General features: G+C 41.8%; 1 protein-coding gene across 1 annotated transcript in view; it reads left to right on the top strand.

Annotated features, from left to right (window-relative positions):
* SCFD2 (sec1 family domain containing 2) overlaps positions 1-13,336 on the top strand; it is a 211,041-nt gene that overhangs the window by 60,505 nt on the left and 137,200 nt on the right. Inside the window, exon 5 of the mRNA XM_068113940.2 lies at positions 4,441-4,616. Coding sequence (XP_067970041.1) covers positions 4,441-4,616 — 176 coding nt within the window. The remainder of the gene's footprint in view (positions 1-4,440; positions 4,617-13,336) is intronic.

Below are 13,336 nucleotides of genomic sequence, written 5' to 3'. Positions count from 1 at the left end.
GTGTGAGAAGTGTTATGATTTATGGGAGCGAGACATGGGTAATGAACGTAGAGCAGCAACGAAGGCTGGAAAGGGTGGAAATGCGAATGGTTCAGTGGATGTTCAGAGTATCGTTGAGAGAGAGGAAGACAAATGATGAATTGCGAAAGATGATGGGAATAGAGCCTGTGATTGATGCTGTGAAGAGGAACAGGTTGAGATGGTTTGGTCATGTGTTGAGGAAGGATGAAAGTGACTGGTTGAGAAGAGTGATGGAAATGAATGTAGAAGGAAGTAGAGGACGGGGTAGACCGAGAAAGACTTGGCCAAAGATGGTGGAAGAAGAAATGCGGGCAAGGGGGTTAACAAGGAGAGATGCAGAAAATAGGGCAAAATGGAGAAGATTGTCATGGGGACCGCAAGGCTAACCCCCGCTCTAGCAGGGAAAATGGCCTTAAAATGCATGTTGTTGTTGTTGTTGTTGTTGATGTGGCATGAATAAAGTTTGTCATAAGTTATGCAGGTCAGTTGACAGAACCTTTGGGATGAATGACCCTCGTATTTCTGTACGGAGATCCGTTGTGAAATTCAAGGAAAATAAATTAGGAGGTAATCAGAGGTAAAGCATGCATATACCTATTGAAGCAGCTGGAAGATTACGGGTGACATTTGATGAGTGGAAGGCACTTTCGTCGGGAATGTGTTGGGAGTTTTTGTTGATCATAAAAGGACAAAACTTCTTCTTGTTAATTTCCTCCATTGTTATGATTAGTATTGGCAACATGTGAAGATGACCTTTTGCCTAGTTATAAATATATGAACCTTTATGCAGATTATTGCAGTGATCATTCTTCAGGAAAGTAATCTATTTTATGGCTTCAATTTGACAAAGTTATAGAAGTGGTTTTGAGCCTATCCATTTTTCTTCTTGGCAATTAATATGGATACTGTAGAGGAGATGTACAGTGCATTCAGAAAGTATTCAGACCCCTTCACCTTTTTCACATTTTGTTACGTTGCAGCCTTATGCTGAAATCGTTTAAATTCATTTTTTCCCTCATCAATCTACACTCAATACCCCATAATGACAAAGAGAAAACAGGATTTTAAAAAGTTTTGCAGATTTATGAAAAAGAAAAAAACTGAAATATCACATTGGCATAAGTATTCAGACCCTTTGCTATGACACTTGAAATTTAGCTCAGGTGCCTCCCATTTCTCTTGATCATCTTTGAGATGTTTCTACACCTTGATTGGAGTCAACCTGTGGTAAATTCAATTGATTGGACATGATTTGGAAAGGCACACACCTGTCCATATAAGGTTTCACAGCTGTGGTGGCCAGAGTGACCAGACGGCAGCCGCTCCTCGGTGAAAAACACATTAAAGCCCGCTTGGAGTTTGCAAAAAAGCACCTAAAGGACTCTCAGACTGTGAGAAACAAGATTCTGTGGTCTGAGGAAACCAAGATTGAACTGTTTGGCTTCCGTCTGGCCATCTGCCATATAGCCCAGATCGGTGGGGTGTTGCAGTGATGGTTGTCCTGGAAGTTTCTCCCATCTCCACACAGGATTTCTGAAGCTCAGCCAGAGTGACCATCGGGTTCTTGGTCACCTCTCTTACCAAGGCCCCTCTCCCCCGATTGCTCAGTTTGGCCGGGCGGCCAGCTCTAGGAAGAGTCCTGGTTGTTCCAAACTTCTTCCATTTAAGAATTATGGAGGCCACTGTGCTCTTTGGAACCTTCAATGCAGTAGAGATTTTTTTGTAGGCTTCCCCAGATCTGTGCCTCGACACAATCCTGTCTCTGAGCTCTGCAGGCAGTTCCTTCGACCTCATGGCTTGGTTTTTGCTCTGATATGCATTGTCAGCTGTGAGACCTTATATAGACAGGTGTGTGCCTTTCCAAATCATGTCCAATCAATTGAATTTACCACAGGCGGACTCCAATCAAGGTGTAGAAACATCTCAAAGATGATCAAGACAAATGGGAGGCACCTGAGCTAAATTTCAAGTGTCAGAGCAAAGGGTCTGAATACCTATGTAAATGTGATATTTCCGTTTTTTCTTTTTAATAAATTTGCAAAACTTTCTAAAATCCTGTGTTCTCTTTGTCATTATGGGGTAGTGAGTGTAGATTGATGAGGGAAAAAATGAATTGAAACGATTTCAGCATAAGGCTGCAACATAACAAAATGTGAAAAAAGTGAAGGGGTTGGAATACTTTCTGAATGCACTGTAGGAGTAAAAATTATGGTAGAGGCAACATCAATGCTTCCAGCGTACAGACATGAGAGCTCTTATCTTGTGTTTGTCTTATGTCTTGTGTTTTTCATGTCTTTTCAACCCAATGTGAGTATCACACTGACAGCAAATAAATCTGTTCTATGCAGCAAATCTGCCAGCCGTGTCACCATCATTGGCGCCCGGAGATGTCACCAACAGTGTCCTTTTACAGGGAACACACTGTTATGGATTGCCATCAACAACCCAGCATGGTTGGGTTTGCACCCACAATCATGAGATCACAATACTGAAAGTCAACCAGTTGTGCCAACCCAGAAACTGCTTACAATAATGGAAAAACAGCAGAAACGTTTGATAAAATCTGCAAAGATGGAGGAGACCATATAATTAGCAAAGTTTGTGATAAACGGGTTCTGAAAACAACATAACACATGGCCGGCAGATGTATGTTGAAGTTCTTTATCGCTCTGTTGTGTTTGTCTGTCCGGGAAGCATTTTTTGTGAGATTCGACAGAAATTTTTTGTTCTTTACTGTGGTCTCTGGCACCATCTTTAGATTTTAAGTGGGACTGCATCCTATTGCCTAATCCTTTGCAGTTACTTTTGCACATTTCTGTTTTATTTGATTTGAAATATCGGTTTGTTTTGTTGTTGGTTCAGAAATAAAAGGATGCTACATTTGTTTCAAAGATAGCTGTATTTAGTATGTAACGTAAGCGTAACATAAGCTTTTGATTGTACTCCACCCAAATCCTCTGATAAAAGATTCATCCAGCACTTTGATTTGTTTCTTTTGGGTGAAACATCTTTACCCCATTGTTACTTGCAAAATCGAAGATTTTTTCAAGTATATTGGTCGGTTGCGTTTGTTATTCTGTCTGTCTGTTTGTTTGTCTGTCACTCGCATGCAGGTCACAATTCCAAACCAATCATCATGAAACTTCACTAAGTTGTAGAGGTCATCACTATTGAGAAGCCCATTGATTTTGAACTCGGTCATCTGGAGGTCAAATTTCTAAAATCGCCGTTTTACATCCGATTGACTTGAAAATTGAACAGCTTTTGCATATTGAGTCAATAAATTGGGAAACCAAATATTTTTGAGGTCATAAGGTCAAAGGTCAACTCAAGGTCAAACTTCTAAAATCATCAATTTTCACCTGAAAATCACTTTTCATCCTATTAACTTGAAAATTAAACAGCAATTACATAGTGCATCATTAAATTGGGAAACTAACTCTTTTTGAGGTCATAAGGTCAAAGGTCAACTCAAGGCCAAATTTCTAATATCAATTTTCATCTGAAAAATCATCAATTTTAATCGAATTAACCCGAGCTTTGATTAAGATTGTCAATTTTAATCTTAATGAAATAAAGAATTTGATGTATCCATGGCAACCTTTTTGGGGGGAGGGGTGAATTTTGCAAGTATTGTGCTCTGCATGACGTCTTCTTGTTTATTTCTTGATTACAACACAAGAACAGCATTGGTGCTTTACCTTTTTCCGGAACAGTCGTGTCTTGATGACCATTCCCAAGTGTGTTATCTATTTAAATTGTGACAAATCCTGCGGTATATGAAAATGAAAACATGGTCAGTGCGGATTCAAAAACAAATGACAGTTGTTATCAAGGACATGTGGTTGGTGAGTCTGCGAGTTGTATGCCCATTTTGATTTTTATTCCCCCTCTTCTTTCAAGTTTCAAGTGGAAATCACAAATTGTGTGTCCTCCACATTCTCATTTGGTTGGCGTTTTTGATTGCTGCTGTTATTGTATATAGTATGTATGAATTCTTTATGCTCTCCATTTTCCATAATTAATATGTGCTGCATGAAGGGAACGAAAGTTTTCTTTTTCCTCCTCTCCAAACTGCACTCTTATGTTCCTCTGGAAGCACATGTGCTCATAACTCACAGGGATAGTTCGGAGGTTATTTCCTTCGAGAAAAGAGAAACGCATTACTGCTTGAGTGATTTTATAACCATTATGAGCCCACAATCTTTCTTTTTCGAAAAGATTGGAGAGCACCTTAACCTCTTCTTCTTTTTTTCTTTATTATTATTATTATTTTAAATATACCTTTAGTCATATTTAGAGCTTCTAAGGACTTTGGTGTGTGATATATTATACACAAACTCTTTGTAGCATGTCATAACATTGTGACGTTGTAAAGAACGAAACAATAAACCCAACACCACCTGATGCCTCCACCAGGGAAGGTGACTGCAGATCAGTTAGAGTGCTACGTGCGTGCCTTTCGATCAGATTGGGATTTGTGCGTCTCGCATGCCGGTCTTCTGCAGTTGGGTCTTGCCACTGTGCAAGCCCTGCGCAGTCCACGCGCAAACCACCGGGACACCCTGCTGGGTGCTGAGAAGCTCCTTCTGCAAGTAGGTCTGGTCTACTGGGAGGGCAAGGAGAAAACTAACACAGCTCTTAGCACACAATTCCAATTATTTTCATTATTTTATTTCGGTGGCATTTCATTATATTATGTTTACAAGTTTTGAATTGGGATGTGTTTACTTTGGTTTATATGACATTATGGTAATATTATAATGGGTTCTTTGAATTGGGGCAGCACCTGGCCTTGGAAATGATGCGAGCCAACTGCTCGGTGCACATTTCCCGATAGTGTATCTTGTCTGTTATACAGGTTGAAGAATTACTTTAAAATGGCTTTTTTTTTCTTCATATCTGTCACCTAAGGTGGGCTGAGGTTATGTTTACCTCTGTCACCAAAGGTAGATTGAAGCTGTGTTTTTACCTCTGTCTGTTTGACTGTCTGTCTGTGAGCAGGATATCTCAAAAGGTTGTGGATGGATTCGGATGAAACTTAGTAGACAGGTTGGGTGGGTAATAGGGACAAATGGATTTGATTTTGGCGAAGATCTGGATCTGATATTTTTTAAAAGTGATTCTTCACCATTAAGAGATAGGGCCAAAAATGATACAACAACAACATGCATTTTAAGGCCATTTTCCCTGCAAGAGCGGGGGGTGGCCTTGCGGTCCCCATGATAATCTTCTCCAAAAATGATACATAGCACGGTATCTAAAAATGTTGTGGACGGATTTGGACAAAACTTGGTGGATGAGTTGGGCCTTTGACAATAACCAGCCGATTAGATTTTGGTTGAGGCCTGGGTGTAGATCCAGCCTATTAGCAGGATACAAAACGTAAACTGTTCAGCCTGGGTGAGGCATGCTCTCCACCAAGTACCGTTCTAGTTTAAGAAATACCATACATTCCTCGGTTTGAGAATGGTATGTTCATTGGGGTCAACTTAAATGTCCTGTTTAAATTCAATAAACAATCAAACCCAAGGCATTTCATGGATAGGCTGGCGAGTTGAATATTTCAACACCAAAATGTGTGTTGCACCTCCTTGAAAACACCTTTTCCTGATTTTCGCCTTTGCCTAATGTTGAAGCTTTCTTCCTTTAGCATGAAATGCTTTTTATTTTTTCTTATTTTGTTTGTATTTCATGTTGCCATCCAGTGTTGTTAACTTGTACTTTTCTTTCATAACAGAGCAGAAAGTTACAAACATAGATGGGTTTCTCCAATGGTAACTTGAACAGACGTATTTGCCTACTGTTATAGTTTTTGTTTCCATCAAAGCACTCTGTGTTTTCTGAGGCTCAAAGTTTCTAGAACTTACGGCAGGCCTACTTTTCTAATGCAAACGCCCACCATGATGATTTTTGACCACCCTCATCCCGGAAAAGTTTGCCCCTCCTCTCGCTAGCGCCTCCCCATTCCCAAACTACAAGGCAGTTTTGCATACCACCACAAATACACATCCAATGCCTCCCCCACATTTGTCTTGAATCCCTGGAGGTCAGTGGGTCACGCATGCTGGGGCTGAACCAGGGGGTGGTCTTCTTCCGCTGACAATGCAACAGTTAAAGTTGGGGCTTTTATTTTGAAACGAGGTCTTGCGAGTGAGAACTCATAGGAAGCCACTGAGGAAATGCCTTTGCTTTAAGAGATGGAGACTTTGCGATGATTGGTTGCTGCTCCGCACAAGTGAAAACGCTCATGGCATACACCCTTTACTTGCATAATGGAGCAGAAAGTTACGAATGGTTGTCATCCTTCCTATATAGTCGGCATGAGCCACTTTTCAAGCCAATGATAAAATTAATTCATAAATACATCTTATTACTTCATTTAAATTGTTTCCTGCTTTAAATCATTTTGTACTTGTGTTTTTGTGGATGCAATTTTAAGCACTGGATAAACAGAGCATTTCTGATACATTGGTCATATATATATATATACACACACACACACACTAAAACAATGCTTTTTAAACATGAATATATTGCATGGTGCATTATGCATTTGTGTTTGTTCCCAGGTGTACTGACTTTGTTTAACCTTGAATGACTATTACTGTTATATGCTCAATCTTGTTAACTGTCTTTCTGTCATGTTCTTGGAATCGATCATTGGGGGTCAACAACAAAGTCATGTTCCAAAAATAATATTTAACCCATTAAAGAAGAGCACATTTGGCTTTTTTGTCTTTTCCATTTATGAGCTTGCATGATTATGCAAAAGAAGAATCTTGCATTGTTCATCTTTGACCGAAACTCTCACTTCTTGCCTTCCTGCACATTACCATCTGACCTTCAAGGGCGTGTGGTGAGGGAAATTCACAAACAATTTGAAAAATTTGCAAGGACTGTCGGTCTTCTGCTCTGTTGGTTTATACGAGATACGTAAGGGAGAATCTTTTTGAAAAGCCTTTTTTTTTTAGTTGCCGTATGCCTGAGAACAAATGCGGATACATCATTACGTAGCAGGTAATATTGTTATTATTGTTAGTCAAGCGGGACGATGCTGAGACAGCACACTTTCCTTTGAGCTGTCTCATCTGGGTTCAATTCCTGGCCAAGCTCTAACCTGTCAGATTGGTCCTTCAGAAGCAGCGCATTTTATCAGAGTGTGCCCTTATTCGGATGGAGTTAAGCCGTGTGTCCTATCTGCTTGCATTACTTGATGGATGTTAAATATCACTCGGTGTTATCCACAAAGATAGATCAGTTATCGGCAAGCACCCCTGCCATATTCCAAATTCCTGCCACCTTCCGACTGTCAGGCTTGGTCCAGCTGGTTTGTCCCCCTCCCCACCCCCACGGCCGACCCCACAAGGTGGGATGAATTCAGGCCTTGAAGAAGCAGTAATAGACAAAAATTCCCTCCACATTCCTCCTGAGATCTGCTAATATTAGATGGGAATTTGATGAGTACCTCGATGGAAAAATATAATCACAGATTTATTTTGGGTTTGCTATTTAGCAAAGAGCTAAAGATGCAAATTATATTTAAAAGACTAAAACTTAAGCTTCTCTCATATTTATGAGCTTGCATGATTATGCAAAAAAAGAATCTTGCATTGTTCATCTTTGACCGAAACTCTCACTTCTAGCCTTGCTGCACATTACCATCTGACCTTCAAGGCCATGTCTTCTTCATTGTCTTCAAACTTCAAGATATCACAAACAATTTGAGAAATTTGCAAGGACTGTCGGTCTTCTGCTCTGTTGGTTTATTAACTCAACTGGACTATGTCCAGCTGAGTTTTTGTCGACACCCAGTGTCCGTCGTCCGTCGTCTGTCTGTCTGTCTGTCTGTCGTCTGTAAACAATTCGACGTCTATGCTTTAAAAGTCACAAATATTGATGAAATTTGATGAAACTTGTTATGCAGCATCTTTAAGACATAAACTAGTTTGGGATTGCATTTGGGCGTTGGACGCCCAAAAATGGGCGCGGCAGGGCCGCCATATTGAAAAATCAATTTTTGTCAATCTGGTACTTCCTAATGTAGCTAGAATGCTGAAACTTGGTGTGTAGACAGTATGTAACAAACCTCAACACATATATTACGGGTTTTGCCGATGTCCGAAAAATGACCTCGTCATGACCTATGACAATACTTGACCCATAAACATCAGTTTGGATGACGTCCAAGGTCTAAAAGTCACAAAGACTGACTAAATTTGATGAAACTTGTGCCTTTTGCCACTTAAAGATATTTGAAAACACATAAACATATAAACGCACATATAAACTATATACATATAAACTAAACTTTGTAGTTTGTGGTTCTTTTTTGCATATTCTAACCATATTGATAAAGATCAGTTGAGTTCAGGTTCCCTGGAACCTCTAGTTAAATGAAGCTTCTTAAATTTTATTTCGAAGACTAAGTACGATCTTCAGTTTAGTGTATTTATCATGTATTGTCGGTCATAACACTCTATTTAATGAACAAGCCCAATGATGTGTTTATTTATGTATCTGCCTCTTTGATGACTACAAATGAGTCACTGGGTTCATTTATTGTGAGCAATTGTGTTTATAGATTTGGAACAGATGTTTGCATTTTTTTCTGCCTTCTTAATCTGGGAAATGACTATTCGTTGCGACCGCCACCACATTTGCACTTACAGGAATTGAGCTCGAACAATTCAGTTCCTCGTCAAAACAATTTTTTGAGAGATATTGAAATGAAAGATACTTTGCCGATACATTAATCTTACACTTTTTAATAAGGATTGCTGGGAAAGGATGAATTTGGTTATTATTTATAAACGTGACCCTTGTACGCATTTATTAATTTACCTACTTTGCTTTTGAGTTTTGTTTTTCTAATTCAGGAGATCTGTTTTGTGTAAAAAGTCATAACGAACCTCAACCTCAGTTATCTAATTTTATATGTAGCAAGTTATTTTAGTTGAGTGCAGTATTGTTCACTTCCTGAATTAAAGCATTGTTCAACTGAGCATTAAACATTCTGAAGAGGTGCAAAGCCCATGTTTGTTTACAGCTCCTGTTTCCCACAAAGCCTTTATTATCCTGGGGATCACAGCCTAACTTAGCAACTGCTTGCCCGAAGAAAGCTTTACAAATGGCTCTCTGCCTTTGCACAAAGGACCTTCCACCATATTAAGCTCCCACAAAGCTAGAGACGGAGCTGGAACAAAGCAATTAACAAGCTGTCAACCGTAATAACATTCACAACTCTTTCGACGTGCCGGCTTGCGTTGCCAGCGTTGGGTATGATGTAGCCACAAGTGAGTGCATGGCTCCTGCTGCTGCTGGTGATCATTCCTTCAGACCCAGGTCTTTAATGAAAGCAAAATTAGTTTTGTTTTCTGGGCATGCAAGTGAATAAGTTTGTATTTGATTCTCTTCTAATATGGTCTAAGCAAAATACCTCCAGTTACATTTTCTTCCCCCCAGTGGTAAGTTGAGTCCAAAGGCCAAAGGCTGGATAATCAATATCACCTCATCCATTGTACCTCTTCTGGACTACCAGAAAATAGTTAATTATTTTATTGAACTATATTTCTCACAAGCTTTTCTTTTCTTTTTAAAAATGATGACTAAGACTCATAGGGTTTTGGAAAGGGACCTTTTTTTCCTTTTGGCATGTATAGTACAACCCCCTCTTGTTTCGACTCCCAAAATCCAGACTTTCTTCCTTTGCAGGTTGCATGAACCTACTTTTTTTTTTTATCTCACCATCATCATTGTCATCACTGTCAACTAATCCCACTCTACCTTTTAAACGCATCTGCAGTCCCTATATGATTTCATTAATTATCTCATTTAATTTCTAAACAGGAAGATTAGCCAGCTTAGTAACCCCCAATGGCCGACCCTTTTCAAAAGATATCACCTGATGTGATCTTGCACGTGCACGATCTCAATACAGATGAAACAAAAAGTGCATCACACTTTGAGATGCAACAGCCCCTGCTGGCAGTGCACTAGGATGGCAGATTTAGTTTGTTTTCACTGGAGAGAAAATCCATGACCAGACTGCTCAGAGGAAAGCACGCTAACAACTGAACTGTTCTACCAACACGCCAAACCCATCGCTCCCGCTCATACAACCTCCATCCCCACCATTTTATTTCCGTGCCTCCCCCTCCCTGGTGGCCTCTTCACGCCACGCCTTCGACTTTGATAGTAAAGACATGTGGCCGACTTTTCATCTCGTCAAGTAAATGCACGTGTATGCATTGCTGAACTCAGCTTACCACCCCCAATGCTCTTGATTCCTTTTCTTCCTCTTATTTTATTTCTGATCCTCCTTTTCCTTTTGTTGAAATTTTTACAATTTCTTCCCCTTTGATTTCGGTTCCTCGGGCGAGTGAGGCGTGCTTCGAGCTCTCCACCGCATCGAAGTTTGAGTGTTTTCCCATTCTTGTCTTTGTCAAATTTCCACTGGTTATTTTGCTGTGTACGTGTTATTGTGTGTTTGTAGTTGGTGTTGGTTTGTGGTTCGTGCAAACTTGTGTGTAGTTAATCGTTTTCTGAGTCGTACCTCGTGCGCGGCCTGGTGACTTGGGGCTTCCCTCCCCCCGTCGGTGTTTTGTCGGTTTGGGTTATTTCCTTCGCTGTATTGCTTGTTTCTTTTATTTTGTTTTCTCCCCCTCACCTCACCTCCCTAGACAAATAATTCTATATTGATTCTTTCTCTCCTCCCGGACACGTGCTTGTTCGCTCTCCTCCTCGTCTCGGCTTGTGCCCCGCCCCCTGTATCTCGTTTTCTTCCGCCTCTGCTCCTTCTTTTTCAAATCCACGTTCTCGCTTGGAGACTTTTCCCGGATTGTTTTTTTCATCGTTGTGTTTGGATATTGTTGGAATATGTTTAAACCGCAGCCGTGATGCTGACGCCCCCCCCCCCCCCCCCCCCCAGAATTTACATGTTTTAAACGTTTCCCAGTGTGTACCCTGGTCAGAATAGGTACACCGTATCCCTGCGTGTCGTAAGAGACGACTAAGAGGGTTGGCGTCAGGAAGGGCATCCGGCCATAAAAACATTGCCTCAAAAAGAGAACCATGACAATCACAAGTACATATGGGCAGGGTGCAGCCCGAAGTGGAGATCGGTTTCTGAGGTTTGGGACATGGAATGTGGGGACAATGACAGGGAGATCAGGAGAAGTGGTGGAAGTATTGGTCAGAAGAAGAGTGGACATATGTTGTGTGCAAGAGAAGAGACGAGATGGAAGGGAAGTGGTGTGAGAATGGTGAAGGGTAGGCAGGGACAGAAATACAAGTTTGTGTGGCAAGGGTGCCCGGAGGGCGTGAATGGTGTTGGTGTCCTGTTTTCTGAGGAGTTTGTAGACAGTGTGGTGAGTGTGACTAGAGTGAGTGATAGGTTGATGATGGTGAAAATGATGATTGGAAAGCTCTTGGCGAACGTCATCTCGGGATATGCTCCGCAGGTTGGTCGAAGCGATGAAGAGAAGGACAAGTTCTGGTGTGCGATAGAGAAGCTGATGGAAAACATGAAAGATGAGGAAGTTGTTGTGGTGGGAGGAGACCTGAATGGACATGTGGGAAGGAGTATGGATGGTTTTGAGGGAGTTCATGGGGGTTACGGATATGGTGTGAGAAATGGAGAAGGTGAAAGGATTTTGGAGTTTGCTGATGGAGCTGATTTGTTGATTTGTAATACTCAGTTCCAGAAAGAGGACAATAAGCTTGTTACATACACGTCAGGTGGGTCGACGACAACCGTTGACTACCTGATGGTGCGTCGGCGAGATAGGGGGCACCTCCGGGACACAAAGGTGATCCCGGGGGAGGAGGCTGTTTCACAGCACCACTTTTCACACTCACAGCACCAGCACCACAGCAGGAAGGCTGCAAAGAAAGAGGTAGCAAAGGCGCAGGAGGCATGTAGGAAAATGTTCGGAGAACGCTTGGATTCGGAAGAGGGTCAGAAAGCAGTATTCAGGATTGCAAAGCAGATAGCGAAAGAGAGGTGTGATGTGATGGGGGTGAGTTGCTTGGTTGTCTGCGACATAAGGGTGAAAGGTGCGAGGAGAGCTCGGCGGGTGAAGTACCAACCGAGAATGAAGGTGTGGAGGTTGAAAGAGGTGACAGTAAGGGAGGCATTAAAAGAGAGGCTGAGTAGGGTAGAGGATGATGTGGTTGAGCTTGAAAGTGGTTGGATGTCAATGAAAGCTAGTCTGTTGGGAGCCGTTGGTGAGGTATGTGGATGGACAAAAGGACCACCGAGGCACTCGGAAACATGGTGGTGGGATGTTGAGGTTGGAAAGAGGATTGACGAGAAGAGGAAGAAGTTCAAAGAGTGGCAGAAGGCGAAGGGTACGGGAGCAGAAACTGCAGAGCATGAAAGTTATAAGGCAGCCAGGAAGGCTGCAAAGAAAGAGGTAGCAAAGGCGCAGGAGGCATGTAGGAAAATGTTCGGAGAACGCTTGGATTCGGAAGAGGGTCAGAAAGCAGTATTCAGGATTGCAAAGCAGATAGCGAAAGAGAGGTGTGATGTGATGGGGGTGAGTTGCTTGAAGGATGAAGTGGGACAAATCGTTGTCGACCCAGATGGAATTAAAGGAAGATGGAAAAGATATATGGAAATGCTGTTGAATACAGAGAATGAATGGGATGGCAACATAGAGAGTAACCCAGTTTTAGGACCGGCAGAGAAGATAACTGAGAAGGAAGTTGAGGAAGCGATAAAAGCAATGAAGAGTGGAAAAGCGGGAGGGCCGACGGGAGTTGTGGGAGATATGTTGAAGGCAGCAGGAAGTTGGGGTGTGAAGAGAATGACAGAGATCTGTAATCTGGTGGTGAAAGAAGGCCGCATTCCAGTGGATTGGGAACTGAGTACCCTCGTCCCTCTATACAAGGGGAAAGGTGACCCTCTGGAGTGTGGCTCGTACCGAGCGATAAAGTTATTGGAGCATGGAATGAAGGTATTGGAAAGGGTGTTGGAGAGGAGGATAAGGAAGAAAGTGAAGATCGACGAAATGCAGTTTGGATTTATGCCAGGAAGAGGAATGACAGATGCGCTTTTCATTGTGAGGCAGTTGCAGGAGAAGTACATGGATAAGAGGAAGAAGTTGTTTTTTGGGTTTGTTGATCTGGAGAAAGCATTCGATAGGGTTCCACGCAAAGTATTGACATGGGCATTGAGGAAGTTAGGAGTGGAGGAATGTTTGATCAGAGTTGATCTGATCAGATCAGATCAGGTTGATCAGAGTAGTGATGGCAATGTACAAAAGAGCACGCACAGCTGTAAGGACGAAGGACGGGAACAGTGGTGAGTTTG

The sequence above is a fragment of the Myxine glutinosa genome, chromosome 4 (assembly GCF_964187855.1).
Source record: "Myxine glutinosa chromosome 4, kmMyxGlut1.1, whole genome shotgun sequence".
NCBI classification, from domain to species: Eukaryota; Metazoa; Chordata; class Myxini; order Myxiniformes; family Myxinidae; genus Myxine; species Myxine glutinosa.
The sequence above is the reverse complement of the archived record's forward strand: the minus strand, read 5'-3'. Positions and strand labels throughout refer to the sequence as shown.